The 18,142-nt window shown below is 43.5% G+C and overlaps 1 protein-coding gene across 1 annotated transcript in view; it reads left to right on the top strand.

The window, feature by feature from the left end:
- Positions 1-18,142, top strand: part of TRPC6 (transient receptor potential cation channel subfamily C member 6) — a 292,360-nt gene that overhangs the window by 197,310 nt on the left and 76,908 nt on the right. The window contains exons 3-4 of the mRNA XM_068266852.1: positions 5,983-6,171; positions 15,043-15,207. Of these exons, the coding sequence (XP_068122953.1) occupies positions 5,983-6,171; positions 15,043-15,207 (354 nt within the window). The remainder of the gene's footprint in view (positions 1-5,982; positions 6,172-15,042; positions 15,208-18,142) is intronic.

Here is an 18,142-nt window from a genome sequence, read left to right as displayed (position 1 = left end):
AATGGATGGGGCAACTTCCACAGGAGCGTTTCCTAAAAACGCAAACGCAGAACATGCAGCATTTTGGGAGCGTTAGCGCTTCAATGTTAAGTATACAAACGCTAGCGTAATCTCTTATCAAAACCTAAACGGAGCGGTTTTGCTAGCGTTTTGAAGTTACAGCACACTGTAACAAAATTAAAATTAATTGAGAGGACCAATCAGGATTAAAACATGAATCGCTAAACGCTACACAACCGCTGACACATAAAATACACTTTTTAAATATGCTCCCTAAAACGAGCATGAATCCGCTTGCAAACCGCTCATACAAAACGCTAGCGGTTGCCTTTAGCGTTTGCGGATTTCAGTGGGTTCCAGGCCTTAGACAACCTCTGAGGCCCTCACAGAGCAGCTGTATTTGTACTGACATTAGATTACACACAGGTTCACTCTATTTGGTCATTAGCACTCATCAGGCAATGTCTATAGGCAACTGACTGCACTCAGATCAAAGGGGGCCGAATAATTATGCAAACACCACTTTGCAGTTATTTATTTGTAAAAAGAAATTTGGAATCATGTATGATTTTCGTTCCACTTCTCATGTGTACACCACTTTGTGTTGGTCTTTCATGTGGAATTCCAATAAAATTGATTAATGTTTGTGGCAGTAATGTGACAAAATGTGGAAAACTTCAAGGGGGCCGAATACTTTTGCAACCCACTGTACGTGTACATAGCTACTCGTAATCAACACTTAAAGGGACTCCGAGCAGTGCAGTAACTATGGAAAGATGCATACCATTTTGAAGCTCTCTTTCTCCTCTTCCCAACAATATATAAACTACCACCCTATGCCTTTTAGTTTTCGCTATATTCGCGATTGAAATCGCGGCAAACGCGATTTCGATCTCGAAAATAACGAAAACTAAAAGGAGTAGGGCGTAGTTGGAAAGAGGAGAAAGAGCTTCAAAATGGTATGCATCTTTCCATAGTTACTTGTATTACACAGGGCGACTTTTCCCCAAAGTCGGCAGTTCCATTCAGCTGCTGACTTTGGGGAAAAGTCGTCCTGTGTAATACAAGCAACTATGGAAAGATGCATACCATTTTGAAGCTCTCTTTCTCCTCTTTCCAACGACACATAAACCGCTGCCCTACGCCTTTTAGTTTTCGTTATTTTCGCGATCAAAATTGCGTTTCCCACTATTTCGATTGCGAAAATAGCGAAAAATAAAAGGCGTAGGGCGGCGGTTTATATATCGTTGGAAAGAGGAGAAAGAGAGCTTCAAAATGGCATGCATCTTTCCATAGTTTCTGCACTGCTCGGAGTCCCTTTAAAGTAGACAGTGCTGCCTGCGGCAGAGGGTGGTTAAATTACCTGTGCTGCCATCTTAGAAGTGGCACTCCACTTGCGTTCCACGTCGCGTTCTATCTCTATGTCACTCCTAATCTTCCTCCTTCAACCCTGGAAGAAGAAAGCATAGGAGTGACATGGAACGTGATGAGGAATGTGAGTGGAGCGCGACTGCTAAGGTGGGGGCATTGGGTAAGTTAACTCCCCTGTCTGCTGGGGGTTTAAATTTCGATTTTGAGTAGCTACTCATACTGCATACTCCTAAACACTATTGATGCTGCATGTTGTAAAAATAGCTGCCTTAGTGCTGTCTGAAACGAGTTTCATGGATCATGTATATAATGAAAGATGGTTGGCACCTTCAGCCATTACTACGTAAGTAGTCTCACTTTCTGTGGACCATGTATACATTGAAAGATGGTTGACAACCTCGGCCATTACTAAGTGGTCTCACTTTCTGTGGACCATGTATACAGTGAAAGTTAGTTGGCAACCTCAGCCATTACTAAGTGGTCTCACTTTCTGTGGACCAAGATGGTTGACAACCTCGGTAATTACTAAGTGGTCTCACTTTCTGTGGACCATGTATACATTGAAAGATGGTTGACAACCTCGGTAATTAATAAGTGGCCTCACTTTCTGTGGACCATGTATACATTGAAAGATGGTTGACAACCTCGGCCATTACTAAGTGGTCTTACTTTCTGTGGACCATGTATACATTGAAAGATGGTTGACAACCTCGGCTATTACTAAGTGGTCTCACTTTCTGTGGACCATGTATACATTGAAAGATGGTTGGCAACCTCAGCCATTACTAAGTGGTCTCACTTTCTGTGGACCATGTATACAATGGAAGATGGTTGACAACCTCGGCCATTACTAAGTGGTCTTACTTTCTGTGGACCATGTATACATTGAAAGATGGTTGGCAACCTCAGCCATTACTAAGTGGTCTCACTTTCTGTGGACCATGTATACAATGGAAGATGGTTGGCAACCTCAGCCATTACTAAGTGGTCTCACTTTATGTGGACCATGTAAACATGAAAAGAGGGTTGGTAACCTCAGCCATTACTAAGTGGTCTCACTTTCTGTGGACCATATAAACATGAAAAGAGGGTTGGTAACCTCAGCCATTACTAAGTGGTCTCACTCTCTGCGAATATATTTATGTATAATATAGTATAGGAGCAATATTTTTCTATCTTCCCTGGGACAATTGAGACCTCATTGGAGGAGTAGATGTAGGAGGAGCCACCGCTGGTAAAGCTCATCACCAGAGGCAAAGCCAATAGTTGAATTAGCTTGGCAGCTATCTTTGGTGGGTGGAGCGACCTTTGAAGAGCATGTGTTATTAGCATTTATTATTATGTTGTCTGAATTGGAGTAGTTTTTAGGTCGGTTCATCAGGTTCCACTCATCCTATGAGATTTAAACTGTACATACATGGGAGTGAAACATCAATTAAAAAGCCAAACTGAAGCAAAATATTAAATATTTTATAGTGGTGGGACTTTGTTCTCAACCATAGTCACCTTTTTTGCTATTATCAGCATTACCGGTAATAATTTTCATGTAATTAAAGCTCTGATGTGTCAACTTCTGTTATATTCACCATTTTCATTCCATTGACGGATGTGAATTACAATGCAATGCCGGCAATGCTCCCCTGACAATTGAGAAGATGCATGGGTGATGCAGATACAAATGTAATGGCAACCATGGTCTACCGCAATTCTTCACATTAGCTGGGAGTGCTTGACGAGGGTCGGAGACACTCATTAATCTCCCCGACTATGTTTTCATAGATTGCAAAAGTGGCCAAACTGTCTCTGTGATCTGCTGTCTTGTCTAACCATCATCCTTATGGCAGAATGATGGCTTCTAAAGTAAAAAAAAAAACACTTTCCAGTGGCTTCATTGAACATCCGTGAGATATGAATAGAGATTAATCATTATTTCTAGCAGGGGTTTAACTACACATCATGAGGCCCCTCAGCAAATTTTTGATTGGGCCCCCCAATGTCCACACCCTTTCCCTTACCTCCCCTTGGTGACTCTCACAGGCAGGCGGCCCATCTTGGAAGAAAGAAGAATCAGAGTCACCTTAAAGAGAACCTGAGCAGAATATTAAAATGTTAATAGGACCCAGAGGCCTTTCATGTGCATAATGACATGCCTCTGTGTCATTCTATCGCCACCACCCCCGTAAGTCTTAGAAAATACAAATTTTCAGGGTTTATTAAACAGAATCTTGTGAACAAGATGCAAAAAAAGTTTTCAAAAAGACCTTATAGTTTTTGAGAAAATCAATGTTAAAGTCGGGCGGAATTTGCGCGATTTCCGGCGGAAATTCTGCATCGGAATGCGGAAATTGGTAGCGGAATCGGTAATTAGCAATGGCGGAATGCGGATTTACCGCGGAATCAGAAATCGGCATCTCCGACCATTCCTACTAGCGACAAGCAAATTGTAGAGAGTACTTCCTGGGTTGCGGTTTGGCTTCTGATTGGAGGAAGCTAGCAGAGGCGGGGAGCGGCGGGGGGGAGCTTGTATAGAGCCAGCGATGCGGAGGAGGCTAATTGACAAGCCTCATGTAAACAAAGCAGGCTAGTGACAAGCAGATTGTCGCTAGTGTGGCGATATTTTTAGGAGGGACAGCAGAGCGCAGGGGGGGGGGGGGGGCTGGAGGCGGCGAGAGAATGACACAGAGGCATGTCATTGTGCACAAGACATGCCTCTGGGTCCTATTAAGATTTTAATATTCCGCCTCGGGTTCTCTTCAAAGAGAACCAGAGGTGGGGTTCTGACAATGCTATCTACACACAGAGGCTGGGTCTGCCTATACAGCCCAGCCTCTGTTGCTATCCAGATCCCCCCTAAGTTCCCCCTGCGCTCTGCTATCCCCCATAAATCACAGCCACGCTGTGCGGGCTGTGTTTACATCTGTACTGTCAGTCTGCTGCTCCCTCCGCCTCCTCCATAGCTCTGGTCCCCACCCGCGTCCCTTCCCTCCAATCAGCGGGGAGGGAAGGGACGTAGGCGGGGACCGGAGCTATGCAGAAGTAGAGGGAGCAGCAGACTGACACTATAGAGGTAAACACAGCACACTGCAAAACACTGCGTGTCGACAGCACGGCTGTGATTTATGGGGGATAGCAGAGCGCAGGGTGGGCTTAGGGGGGATTGGTATAGCAACAGAGGCTGGGCTGTATAGGCAGACCCAGCCTCTGTGTGCAGCTAGCATTGTCAGAACCCCACCTCGGGTTCTCTTTAAGTGCAACGTGGACCACAACCCCCCTGACCCTCTCCATTAGCTTTGATGCTGAACTGTGGTGTACAGCATAATCCAGATTTTTGAATGAAGAACACTAACCATAGTGGATATGGAGGCTGCCATATTTATTTCCTTGTAAACAATGCCAGATGCTTGGCAGCCCTGTTGATCTTCTGGCATAAGTAGTGTCTGAGTCAAAACCCTGTAACAAGCATATGGCTTATATAATAAAACCTGCGTCATCTGAGTCAGAGTACAGTATGTGATGGGAATAAAGTTTAACGTCAGTTAATCCAATTTTTCAGTAGAAAAATACATTTGCGCCGCGTCACACAGGCTGCTGCTAATCCCAGACAATACACATCGCTCTCTGCGAGAGTCTAGAGGAGCCAGACTGCCACTTCCTTTGCAGGAACCTTTGCACAGCAGCAGACAGATCTTTGCCTCCGAGCAAACATTGTCTTGATAAAGGGGTCCTACGTGGCTCCGAAACGTTGGCCATATTCTTTAACATGGAACCAATAAAGATTAACTTTGGAAGTTCCAGCTCTTTTCCTTGTTGAATAAAACATAGCTAGAGATGGCCCGTTCAGATCACTCATGACGTCACGCACATGCGCAGAAAGTGCCCGGCAACAGGAGCGCGATCTAGGACGCGCACTGCCGGGCCAGCGCAGGCGTACTACTCTGGGTCATAGTGACCCGGAAGTAGTACAGGGCCCAGAGATGCTGAGATGTTCGCCGGCGAACGGTTCGGGAACCGTTCGCGACATCTCTATACATAGCACGCGCCATGAACTGCAATGGAGACGGGACATACAGTAGACTTTACTACACAGTTTGCATGCAGCAAGTTAGAATAATGCAATCCATTATAACTCAGCACTGTGAACAGGCCCATAGAATTGTATGGGCAGTAAGCTGACCTGCAGAACTACCGTATTTTCCAGAATATAAGACGCACTTTTTCTCCCCAAAAAATGGGGAGAAATAGTCCCTGCAACTTATTTTCCAAAGACAGGGAACCCCCGACTTAAGAACGCCCGCCAATACGACCCGCCGCGACGTTGGGGACTTCTGGTGTGCAAATGACAGTTTCTCTCCAGTAAGGTCCTAGTTGCACTATAGCGTAACTTTCACTGATGAGGAACTGGGGGACTGTCACTATATTGTGCTGGAACTCTCTCCATCCATCATTTCTCATCCAGAATCCATTTGGGATTGCCGACTTCCCTATACTAAAGTGCTACACGATCTCCAGACGCACAGGATGGGCGGAACCTCTGATGAAAGCCTTTGTTTTATCTTTCATCTTATGGCTGTTTTGTGTCACCTCTTCAATGTGTTTTACATGTTTTTTTAGAATGACTACAAAAAATTGTCTATGCAATGCAAGGACTTTGTTGTTGGGCTTCTTGATTTGTGCAGAAACACAGAGGAAGTGGAAGCCATTTTAAATGGCGATGTAGACGCGATTCAGAGCAGCGCAGATGCTAATGGCCGGCCCAGCCTCTGCCGCTTAAAACTCGCTATAAAGTACGAAGTAAAAAAGGTAAGTGTGATAATAAGTTGTGTACTTCCTGTGTAATTATTATTAAAGCGGACCTGAACTCAAAACTTCCCCTCTGCTGTAAAAGGTAAGCAACAGCATAATAACCTTTAAAGAAAAAAAGATTTCTTTGTTACAGCTGATACAAATCCTGCAATAAATCTGCAGTGTATCTACTTCCTGTCTTCATGGAAGCAGTCATAGGGTTAACATCCTGTGTTTACAAAATAGCTGCTCTGCCGAGGCAGCCAGCTGACACAGCTGGGAGATCAAATTACATGTGTGATTAGTCACAGATGAGGGGGGATTAGACAGGCTAAACTCTCTAAATACATACAGGGTGCATTTCTCTATGCTTTTCTTCTGTCCTGTGCAAGAGTTCAGATCCACTTTAATGGATGATTCTGAAGGTAAACTTGAATCAGACAGAAATTGTTGCATTGATATATTTATCATACTGACATTCACCTCCTGTTATCTCTGCACACACTACCTAAATCTGCATTGTTTCCACTATTCTGATTTTTGAAACAACTTTGGACACCAGTGTGTGATCGCAGGCCAGAGTTCTCCCTAATTCAGGCACCACTATTCCATAAAGTCTCCTGGAAAAAAGGGCACAGGGCATTGGCGCTTGTAGAATATTGCTAAAATTAGCAATATTCTACTGCTGGATTCCGATGTTTACCAATATTTCACTATGGCTAAACCTAACTCTACTCTCATAGAGAGCCCTCCCTCTACCGAGGCCTAACCCTAAGACTGCCCCTGGTGGTGCCTAACCGTAAGACCCCTGTGGTGGTACCTAACCATAAATCCCCCCCCCAAGCCTCAACCCCCCCTCTGCCGCCCGCTTTGCAATGCTGCAATTTGCATTTCCGCAAGCCCCCGGCGCCCACGATTCTATCGGGTGCCGAAATTCACCTTGTTTGCTGCATATCCCTGCAATTATGAAAGTTGCAATTTGCGTCAAAGAAGGTAAATTTTGTGCACCCACATTTTTGTTCTTTTATTTTACAATAGGCGCCTATGGCAGCGCCATTTTTTCTATAAGCGCTTCTGTGCCATTTTTTTATGCTACGCCACTATTTCCTTGCGCTCAATATAGGTGTTTGCACACATACCTTAAACATTAGATGGACAGTGCAGAATCAAGTGACACGAGACTATAAATTTGAGACACATTGGTCAACAATGGGCACTTGAATGGTTGACGGGAGCCAGCGAGAAAGTTTATAGGGAAATTCTGCTAACATGATTGGGTGGACAGCGCCCGCAATTGTTAGGTTTCAGATAGGTTGTAGCAACACTACGCCCACACTATTCCGCCAATTAGAATGCTTCATGTTGTAGACGTTGCTGTGATTGGAGAACTGTACCCTATGGACTTTTTGGTTGGCTCACCTCAACCATACTAACTCTCAACAATGTTCTGACGTGTAAAGTGATCTCTCCCACAATTGGTTGGATGGACTCTCAGAATCTCCCCTGATCAGAAATGATTAGGTGGTGATTGTCTTTCTTCCACATGAAATCGATCTGACTAAAGTGGCCACACACACAATATATTCTTTTATATTTATTTTCAATCTAAGAATCACAATCAATGTTTCTTATTGGTTGTAACATTAGAAAAATCTGACCAAAGTATCACACACATTATATCCCCCAATTATGAAAAAAAGAAATTGACAATCCATCATACACCATTTAATTTTTATAAAAATTGATTAGAAAAATCAGCCACTAACGAACGACTTATATTGCTAAAAAACAGAAATTCGAGCATCATCAGATTTCATGCAGGAATGAAAATAAAGTGACTTGTCTGTATAACCAATTGTTTTTATTGAATTGCTGTAAAATTAGCGTTAGTATAGTTGACGTGACCCACGCCAGCAGCAAACCTCATAGGGAAGTTCCACCAGTAATGTGATTGGTCACTGTTTCAACAGTTCACCAATGACAGCACCCTTTAGAAATTTTAGGTTTCAGTTAGGTTGTAGTAATAACTACGCCCACAGTATTTGGCCAATTACAATGCTTCAGGTTGTGGTGGGTGCTGTGATTGGAGAACTGTTCCTATGAGGTTTCCAGCTGGGTAGGCACATACAAAATAGTCTTTTCTTTTTAATGTCCTTTTATTGATTCAACATGATAAACAGCTGTGTTTTAACCACTTAAGAACCACAGGCTTTACTCCCCCCTCCCCCCCTGCCCCCCCATCCCCCCTCCCCAAAGACCAGGCCATTTTTTCTAAAATAGGCCACTGCAGCTTTAAGGCCAAGCTGCAGGGCCGCACAACACAGTACACAAATGATCCCCCCCCCCTTTTCTCCCCACCAACAGAGCTCCCTGTTGGTGGGGTCTGATCGCTCCCCCAGTGTTTGTTTGTTTTTTTTATCAATATTTATGTGTATGTTTTTTTAATAAAAATATGTCTTTTTTTTATTTGCATGCTCTCCCCTCCCTCCCTCCCTCTCTCCCCCCCGTCAGCCAATATCCGTGATCAGCTGTCATAGGCTTCAGCCTATGACAGCCGATCACTTCTATGACTCTGGAGAGGACAGCCGTGTCACACGGCTGTCCCCAGTACAGCGCTGCTGTAGATCGCAGTGCTGTACACCCAAATTAGATGGCGCTTTCGCAGTCTAAAAGTCTCCGAGCGGCGATCGCCGCTGGGAGACTAAAGGATCTGCTCCACCTACGAAGCACCACCTACCATTTTGTACCATTTGCCTTGTATAGCTTTGCCCTATGTTGTGTTGTATAACCTTGTTACGTCTGTCATCCTTTGTATCAGTGTATATAACGGTATTTATTGTCTAGCGCGGCGTAATATGTTGGCGCTTTATAAATACAATAAATAAAAATAATAGTTCTGCTAAAATGTAAAGGTGGCCACACACAATACAATGCTAACCACAAGAAAATGTATGCGTGCTCAACACCAAGCTTAACCCTTACAAGTCTGGCTGTGCTAATCTGGCTAAATTGGTTTACCATGAGGCATTGCTCATGCAAAATTGCATTTGCTTTCGCATGCCAAACTTTGCAGGGTAAAAAACTAGTACCGCAAAGCGGTTGCCCTGCGGGAATTAGTTCATGCTACATAGCACTATCCAGGAGCGCCACGGGGAGGCTTCCCAATGCCCCCATACAACCGGGGGGCTGCGGGGCCCCAGGCTCTCTCACTGCCTAGGGACCACAGCGACACCCCGGAGGGGGAGGCTGGGTGGCGCAGACAACCCCCCCCCCCAAGCGTGGCCAGCGCCGGGGAGGGCCATCCGCACCCACCTCACAAAATTAAAAACAGGCACTTACCTTAACGTCCATTGCATTCTGCTACTGCGCATTAACTTGGGGGCACTGCATGGGAAAGGAGTGACGTATGGGTCACCCCGAGTAGGGCCCTCCCCGGGTCCTGGATAGTGCTATGCAGAATGAACTAATTCCCGTAGGGCAACCGCTTCACGGTATTAGTTTTTGACCCTGCAAAGTTTGGCATGCGAAAGCAAATGCAATTTTGCATGAGCAATGCCTCACGGTAAGCCAATTCAGCCAGATTTGCACAGCCAGACTTGTCAGGGTTAAGCTTGGTGTTGAGCACGCATACATTTTCTTGTGGTTAGCATTGTATTGTGTGTGGCCACCTTTACATTTTAGCAGAACCATTATTTTTATTTATTGTATTTATAAAGCGCCAACATATTACGCCGCGCTAGACAATAAATACCGTTATATACACTGATACAAAGGATGACAGACGTAACAAGGTTATACAACACAACATAGGGCAAAGCTATACAAGGCAAATGGTACAAAATACATGATATGCGATTGTGGGCTCGTTAGGTAGGTCTCGTAATACAAGCACAAGGCTGTCATAGGAAAGGAGCACGCGATCATGTAGAATACACTAGGGAAGGGAGGACCCTGCCAGAGGATTACAGACACAACCGTTAGGGTGTGTTTACACTAGGCAAGCTACAATTAAATGCATTTTTGCATGTGAACTCCTTGCCTATACAATTGTAATCCATCAGGTTATCCTTACGCACATTCTACATCACGTTTCTGGATAATGTGCCCTGTGCGCAGTTGCCGGTGATCACGTACGGGTCCACGATCCGGCAGGCAACATTTTGCTATTTGCGCTTGTGATTCCCGTTCAATAGAACGAGAATCACAGCGCAATTGCCCAAAAAACGCTGCATGCAGCACGTTTGCGATTGAATGCAAACGGTGCAGTGTGAATGTATCCATAGGGATACATTGGCAGCAGCGCTTTGCTGATCGCTGCCGATCAGTAAAGCGCTGAAAAAGCGCTAAGCGTGAACCAGCTCTTAACCTGCATTGTGCGTTGTGCTATGCCATGTGAGCCTCTAGTATTATTCTAAATTTGGGAAATCCTTTTTGGTACAAAGGGTAGAAAAAGGGAATCCTTCACGGGCAATCCACATTACACCAGTAGGACACTCAGTAATTTAGTAAGGATTATATACTTCATTGAGATACCAAAACAATGTTTTGCAGTTCAAAAAAAAAGAGTTCAAATCCTTATTTGCACAAAATACAGGAAGTCGATGAAGAAATGCACACCCCATAAAGATATATCGGTGGATGTGCCAAGGCTGCTCGAGCACCAAATACAGTAAGTAGATCAACGTAGAAATGAAACCAGTACACACAGTGGCGTAGCTAAGGAGCTGTGGGCCCCAATGCAAGTTTTACAATGGGGCCCCCAAGCACTCTATACATAACAATTGATACGGCGCACCAAAACCTGCCAATGGAAACTACAGTGTCAGAGGTACAAGAAGGGGATGGGGGGCAGCTTGTTAATGATTACCACTATTCAAAGTATCTATAGAAGTGATTATTATGAGCACAGGACCAATAAAGAGGTAATACTGTAGTTGAGGAAAGGCCCTTCGGGGCCCCTCTGGCCCAAGGGCCCCGATGCGGTCGCTACCTCTGCACCCCCTATTGCTACGCCCCTGAGTACACACGTTTATGTAGTACACCTATTACCTATTTGACCAATCAGTGGCTACAGTGTTTTTAGCCAATCCCCTGTCCGCTGTGGCCAAGCGGACCTGATGGGGAACTATGTAAGGAAAGGAAGAACCAATGGCATCAAAGCGCTCACCTTTCAAATGTCAGCCGCTAGCTGCAATGTCTTGGTGTCGGCTTAATTTCTACTTTGCTCAAAATACAAATGTAGCGCATCCGTAGGTGTAGCTGTGTTAGATGGGTCTTGCTCTTGTTCAACTCTGGTGACACCCACAACCTCCAGTGATACACAAACCAGCAGTATAATGCTGAACAATTTTATTGGATTCGAAGACCAAGCAATAAAGATAAAATTAACAATTTACCTTCTAGCAATACACCTTCTAACAGATAGGTCATAGTATCTGAAGTCACAGTTATGGCAATAATGGAATACCAACAGTTGCTTGCAAAGGAATGCAATAGAGAATAACACCTCCAAAGTCTCTGGAAAGGGTTTGGCCTAAAGAAGCACCAGAAAATCCAGAGATTCAAATCCCAAAAATAACAGTAATCATTAAGTGCACTTTAAATGACAAATGTGTAAATGGTCTGTTATAATCAAACTCAGATAAACATTTAAAGGGAACCAGAGATGAACGTTTCACACAAATTAAACATATCAGTCGATAGCTTGTAAAGAATAAATGCTCTACCTGATAATTTCGCCGCTCTGGTGTGCCTTTTTTAGTGTTTTTTGTTAGCATACAAGGAATGTATTCTATATGCAACAACTACTGTATGACTAGTATACTGCATGGCCACTAGATGGCAGTGTTACTTTTATGTGTGTTCCTATTCTTGCTGTGTCATAGTGATAAAATAAAAGGTTCTGTGCTCGTTGGTTCCTGAGCAGAGTTCAGTGTAACACAGACTAGTCTGCCTGTCCTTTGTGTAGCCTAAGAAGTTATATCCATCATTTTTATCCATTATTGCTCCAGGAAAATTCAAATATGGCCGCCGGCTCATATCCCTTCTGCTTCCGGGTTATGAGTTGTTCTGGATGTGCTGTCTAGACTATATGAGACTAGGCTGCTATCTAGGCTATATGAGAAAGGCTGCTGCAGCCTTTCATCTGTGTGCTTTCATTTTGGTATGATGTGCAGCTGCCTGTAGGAAGTGTCTCTCATAGGAATGAAACTGCAGTCATCATCATTATCTATGGAGAGTGCACACAGAGTGTGTGCTCTGTGTGCACAATATGGTCTGTGTGGATCATATTGCAGCCACACTTGTCTGTCTCAGATATTCTCTCAAAGCAGGAGCAGCCCCTCCCATGTCATCACAGCTCTCAGTATGCAAAGCTGGAAATCTGAGCCAGGAGGTGGCAGGCTTGGGCTTGAAAAGACTCCACAGAAGAGTGACTTAGCTATAATGATTCCAGGTCAAACCTAGACTGAGCCAGTTGGTGATTCTTATCACAGCTGCTTATAGACTAATTAAGCAGATAAAAATGAAACTAAAAGCAGGGTAGGTGTTTGCTGTCATGTTCCCACTGATAAATGTAATAAAATACATGAGGGTGCTTCGTCTCTGGTTCTCTTTAAGCTAATTTCCTTAAACATTGGCCAATGTTAGTCTAATCAGCAGGCCAGCAGTTGGAGCTCATATATAAAACGGTATTCATAATCTACAAGGAGCTTCACTCAGGAGAGCAACAGCAGGAAGATGACACAAGCGGGATTATTAGATATACCGTATTTTGTGGAATAGAAGACGCACTTTTTCTTCCCCAAAACTGGGGGAAAAAGTGGGTGCATCTTATATTGTAAAGGTGCGGTATTTTGGCCCCCATGACATACTTACTGGATCCTCTCTTAGCGGAGAGCATTATTTTTGTGTTTTGTGCAAATACAGCTTTGAACTCTTTTTTTGAACTGCAAAACATTGTTGTGGTATCTCAAAAAATATGTAATCCTTATTAAATGACTGAATGCCATGTAAGCGTCGCCGTAGCATTTTGCTTCTTAGTTCAGTACCACATCATGCTTCCATCAATCCCCTGCCGCTCTTCCCTTCCACCAGTGAATATATGCAAATATTGGCAAGCACAATCATTTTCCTAGAGATTTATTCAGAGCAATTTCTGCAGCATAAATTACTGAAAAATTGTGCTACGATATATGATGAGTTCCACAACGCAGGTGTCACCTGTGCCCAGTTCCTCTCCCAGTTCCTCTCCCTCTTCCTGTTTCCTGCAAGCCATTTTTATGACATTTCCTCTCAGTTAATTTCAAAATCAATGTGATCAAAACCTTCTTACTTTCAAATGGTAATTACATAGCGCATTGCTGTAAGCGAGCCTACACATTTATCCAACTCACAATCTTGGTCTGTTTTCTGCAAATACATCTCCTGGTACCTCATTAGTCTGTCTTCTGTTATGCCTGGCTCCTAGCGTTTTCCCGTTTTATGTAGGTATTACAAGTATCCCCACACATGTCCTCATCCATTTGCAATACCACCTCTCCCCGGGGTGCAAGCGGCAACTCTCCATTCTATAATGTTTTGTTTATTATAGGGGATTGAGTAGAGCTAATTAGTCAGTTAGGGTTAGTTCACACTACGTCCGGAACCGTATCTGTGTTTCGATTTTTTAAACCTGATTAAACCCGGAGACACGTATAGCAATGTTAAAAATATTAGCTGTCTTCACCCAAACAAAAAACGGATCCATATGCGTTTGCGGGGACCCGGTTTCAAATCCGTCCCTAAGGGTACGGATTTGCAGCATTTTTACAGAACGCACATGTATCCGGATACACGCAGGGGTAGTGACAGGCAATAGGAAAACGGATCCCCCTCTACACAGGCCATTTTGGACACAGAAACGGATCTGTTTCTGGGTCCCAGCCTATAGGGGAGAGAGAGGGCCATGGCTGGAGGGTGAAAGCAGGCAGGACGGGGGTGGCAGCATTCAAGCAGGGAGGGGGAACGTCCCCCCCTCACCTGGGTCCCCAGTCCCCGCTACCCCCTCCAGCTAGTTTCCTCAAAAGTTGTTCCGATGTAGAAGAGCAGCGAGCAGGGAGCTTACCTCCTCTTTGTACATCCTCTGTTCGCTGCGTCACTGCCTGCAATGCCGCCCTCCGAAGTATAGAGGGTGGCATTGCAGGCAGTGACGCGGCGATCGGAGGAAGTACAAGGAGGAGGAGGTAAGCTCCCTGCTCGCCGCTTTTCTACATTTGAAAAACTTTTGGAGAAACTAGCTGTAGGGGGACGGGGGACCTAGGTGAGGGGGGGACAGCCCCCTCTCCGCTGACCGCTGCCACCCCCGTCCTGCCTGCTACCCCCTCCATCCAAAACGCAAATGGATCATGCTGCAAAAAGCAGCATGGATCCATTTGCTTTCAGGTTTGGCTAGGTCCACGGACCGCAGGCTCTGTCCTGCAACCGTGCCTAGTGTGGACCTAGCCTAAAGCCCAATACACACAATGAACAGCCATCTTTTATGCAGCACAATTATCAATCAACTTTTGATGTGAAACAAGTTGAACAACCAAAAAAAAAGTTGCTTGCTATTGTTCAAAGAACTGATAAGCCGTCAATCTAACTGTTCTTTGAGCAATAGCAAGCAACTTTTTTTTTGGTTGTTCAACTTGTTTCACAACAAAAGTTGTTTGATAATTGTGCTGCATAAAAGACCACTGTTGAGCGTGTGTATGGAGCTTAACTCTGGCCAGCGGCCAATCAGTGCTTTAGATTTCCTGGGCTGTATCACAAAGGCCAATGAGAGCATTTTCTATGTGACACAATCTATATTGTAACTAATGATGGATGTCTGCAGATTGTACAGTTATGCATCTGTTTCTTTTCTTTAAGTTTGTAGCTCATCCGAACTGTCAACAGCAACTTCTTTCCATCTGGTATGAGAACCTGTCAGGCTTACGACAGCAGACCACAGCAGTGAAGTTTTTGGTGGTTTTGGCTGTGGCCGTCGGTTTACCATTTCTCGCCATGGTTTACTGGATTGCACCATGCAGCAAGGTGAGACAATTACTGCACTGCTGGAAGATTGCAACAATAGTGTTGGTCTTTTTGAAAAATTATTTTTTTTGTCTTGTTCCTGCTATTCCCCTTAAAGTGAACCCAAGATGATAATAAACAGATGAGATAAACAATTATATTTATCCTCCTACTCCTAAAAATGACTCTTTTTTGAAGTATCCCTGTTTTTTTTTTTTTTAAATATTTAAACAATTACAAAGTAGGTTGAATGTTTTACTGTCTCTAATCAGTGGCAGCCTAATAAGTGTCCCAGAGTTAGAAAAAGGTCAATTGTTCATGTATTTTATCTCTCTCTGCCCTCAGACGTTGTATTCTGCCAGGAAAACTTGTATGGCTGTAATTTGCTTATCAGTGATGTTTACTATATTCCCAACAAGATACCGACAAGACACAAGTTGTCACTTCCATGCCTAGAAAATAACTCTTTCAGGCAGCAAAATAAAACAAGTGAAACAGCTTGGTTATCAATACATAGTTATACATAGTTATTTGGGCGTACGTTAAAAAAGGGCGCTGGGAAAAAAGGGCGCACGGTTTTAAACGATAAGCGTGAATAACGTTTAAAAAAAATGTGCTGTATTTCGTTTAAAAATAATGTTTTTTAAAGTTATAAATCATTAAATAATGTGTATGAAATCGGCAATTGTAAAAACGTTAATCTTCCCTGTTTAGAAAGTGAAATTTATAATAACGTTTTATAAAACATTAATAAGAATGTTACTAAAGCTATACCTAACCCCACTCTCACACAGAACCCTCCCTGTACCTACCCCTAACCCCTAGACCCCCCTGGTGGTGCCTAAACCTAAGACCCCCCTGGTGGTGCCTAAACCTAAGACCCCCCTGGTGGTGCCTAAACCTAAGACCCCCCTGTTGGTGCCTAAACCTAAGACCCCCCTGTTGGTGCCTAAACCTAAGACCCCCTGGTGGTGCCTAAACCTAAGACCCCCTGTGATAAGCATTAATAACGTTTTAAAAAATATTGCGGTTTTACGTTTAAAAAGAATGTTTTGAAAAAGAAAAATTTTACAATTTTTCGTTTAAAAACGTTTTAAAAAATATTGTACTGTTTTCCGTTTAAAAATAATGTGTAAAAAATTATAAATCATTAAATAATGTGTAATCATGAGAAGCAGTTATAAAACATTAAAAGTCTCCGGGCGCCGCTTTTAAAACGTTATTTTTCTCCGGCGCCCTTTTTTCCTGTTGGGCGCCGATTAAACGATATTTATTATAGGAGTGAATGGCGGCGCCCTTTTTGTCCACCTGCCTCATGCGCCCAAATTTCCTGCTTCCGTTATTTGGGTTGAAAAAAGACATACGCCCATCGAGTTCAACCAGATAACAAAGTACAACTCCAGCCCGTCCCCCACATACCCCTGTTGATCCAGAGGAAGGCAAGAAACCCTTACAAGTCATGGTCCAATTAGCCCCTAAAGGGAAAAACATTCCTTCCCGACTCCAGATGGCAATCAGATAAAATCCCTGGATCAACATCACTGGGCATTACCTAGTAATTGCAGCCATGGATGTCTTTCAACGCAAGGAAAGCATCTAAGCTCCTTTAAATGCAGATATAGAATTTGCCATAACTACTTCCTGTGGCAATGCATTCCGCATCTTAATCACTGTTACTGTAAAGAACCCTTTCCTAAATAAATGGCTAAAACGTTTTTCCTCCAGCGCAGATCATGTCCTCTAGTCCTTTGAGAAGGCCTAGGGACAAAAAGCTCATCCGCCAAGCTTTTATATTGCCCTCTGATGTATTTATACATGTTAATTAGATCTCCTCGAAGGCGTCTTTTCTCTAGACTAAATAAACCCAGTTTATCTAACCTTTCTTGGTAAGTGAGACCTTCCATCCCACGTATCAATTTTGTTGCGTTTTACGATCCTCGTTACAACTATAAATATTTCTTCATTTTCATTGTTATAGAAGATATTTTTCAATTTCAGCTTCACCCTGGGCCCTTTTTTTCCTGGCGCCCTTATTGAACATATTCTTCAGGGAACTGCTATTGTTCCCTCTTGCCGTTAACCAGTCGGCTGCAATGCATTCTGCAGAACTTGTACAAATCTTACATTTTGCTCACTACTTGCTTACACTAACTAAAAAATAACAAGAAACGTGAATAAAGATGATAAGGCCATGATAAGTATTTAATCTGCAGCTTTGATAAAAGCCAGGTGGTGACTTGATTACAGCAGGTGAAAATATGTAACTCAGGCTCCTCCATTTGCATGCGATTCGCTCTCATTTTAGCAGCTTGCAATGTTTTACCACCCCAATTAACATGCCGTCTGGAGAGGTTTCCATGGTGATAAGACCACTGTGGGCAAGCAAAATTGCAGCCATTTTAAATCATTCATGTATCTTGTTTGGTTATTAGTGGAGGTGAGAAAACTGGTCTGTGTGGATACAGAGCTGACCTGCTTCATGCTGAGTCGTGGTGGATTTATGTTTAAGGGACACCTAAAGTGAGAGGGATATGGAGGCTGCCGGGGGTGGGGGGGGGGGGGGGAGGTTAGGGGGGGGAGCAATAACATAATGAATTTAAGGGTGCACCTTATTAAAAAGTTCCTTATGTTATTGCTCATCTGGGCAAAGTATAGTGTTCATACCTCTGGCCTGTAGGTGGCACTATTATATTTGTTTAACCACTTCACCCTACAGTGTTGTTTCACCTTATGCATCCAAGCAACTTTCACCTCCCATTCATTCGCCAATAACTTTATCACTAATTATCCCAATTAATTGATCTATATCTTGTTTTTTTCCGCCACTAAATAGGCTTTCTTTGGGTGGTACATTTTGGTAAGAATTATTTTTTTCTAAATCCGTTTTAACAGGAAGATTAAGAAAGAAATGGAAAAAATTGTTGTTTCTCAGATTTTGGCCATTATAGTTTGAAAT

This window comes from Hyperolius riggenbachi, chromosome 2 (assembly GCF_040937935.1).
Source record: "Hyperolius riggenbachi isolate aHypRig1 chromosome 2, aHypRig1.pri, whole genome shotgun sequence".
NCBI classification, from domain to species: domain Eukaryota; kingdom Metazoa; phylum Chordata; class Amphibia; order Anura; family Hyperoliidae; genus Hyperolius; species Hyperolius riggenbachi.
The sequence above is the reverse complement of the archived record's forward strand: the minus strand, read 5'-3'. Positions and strand labels throughout refer to the sequence as shown.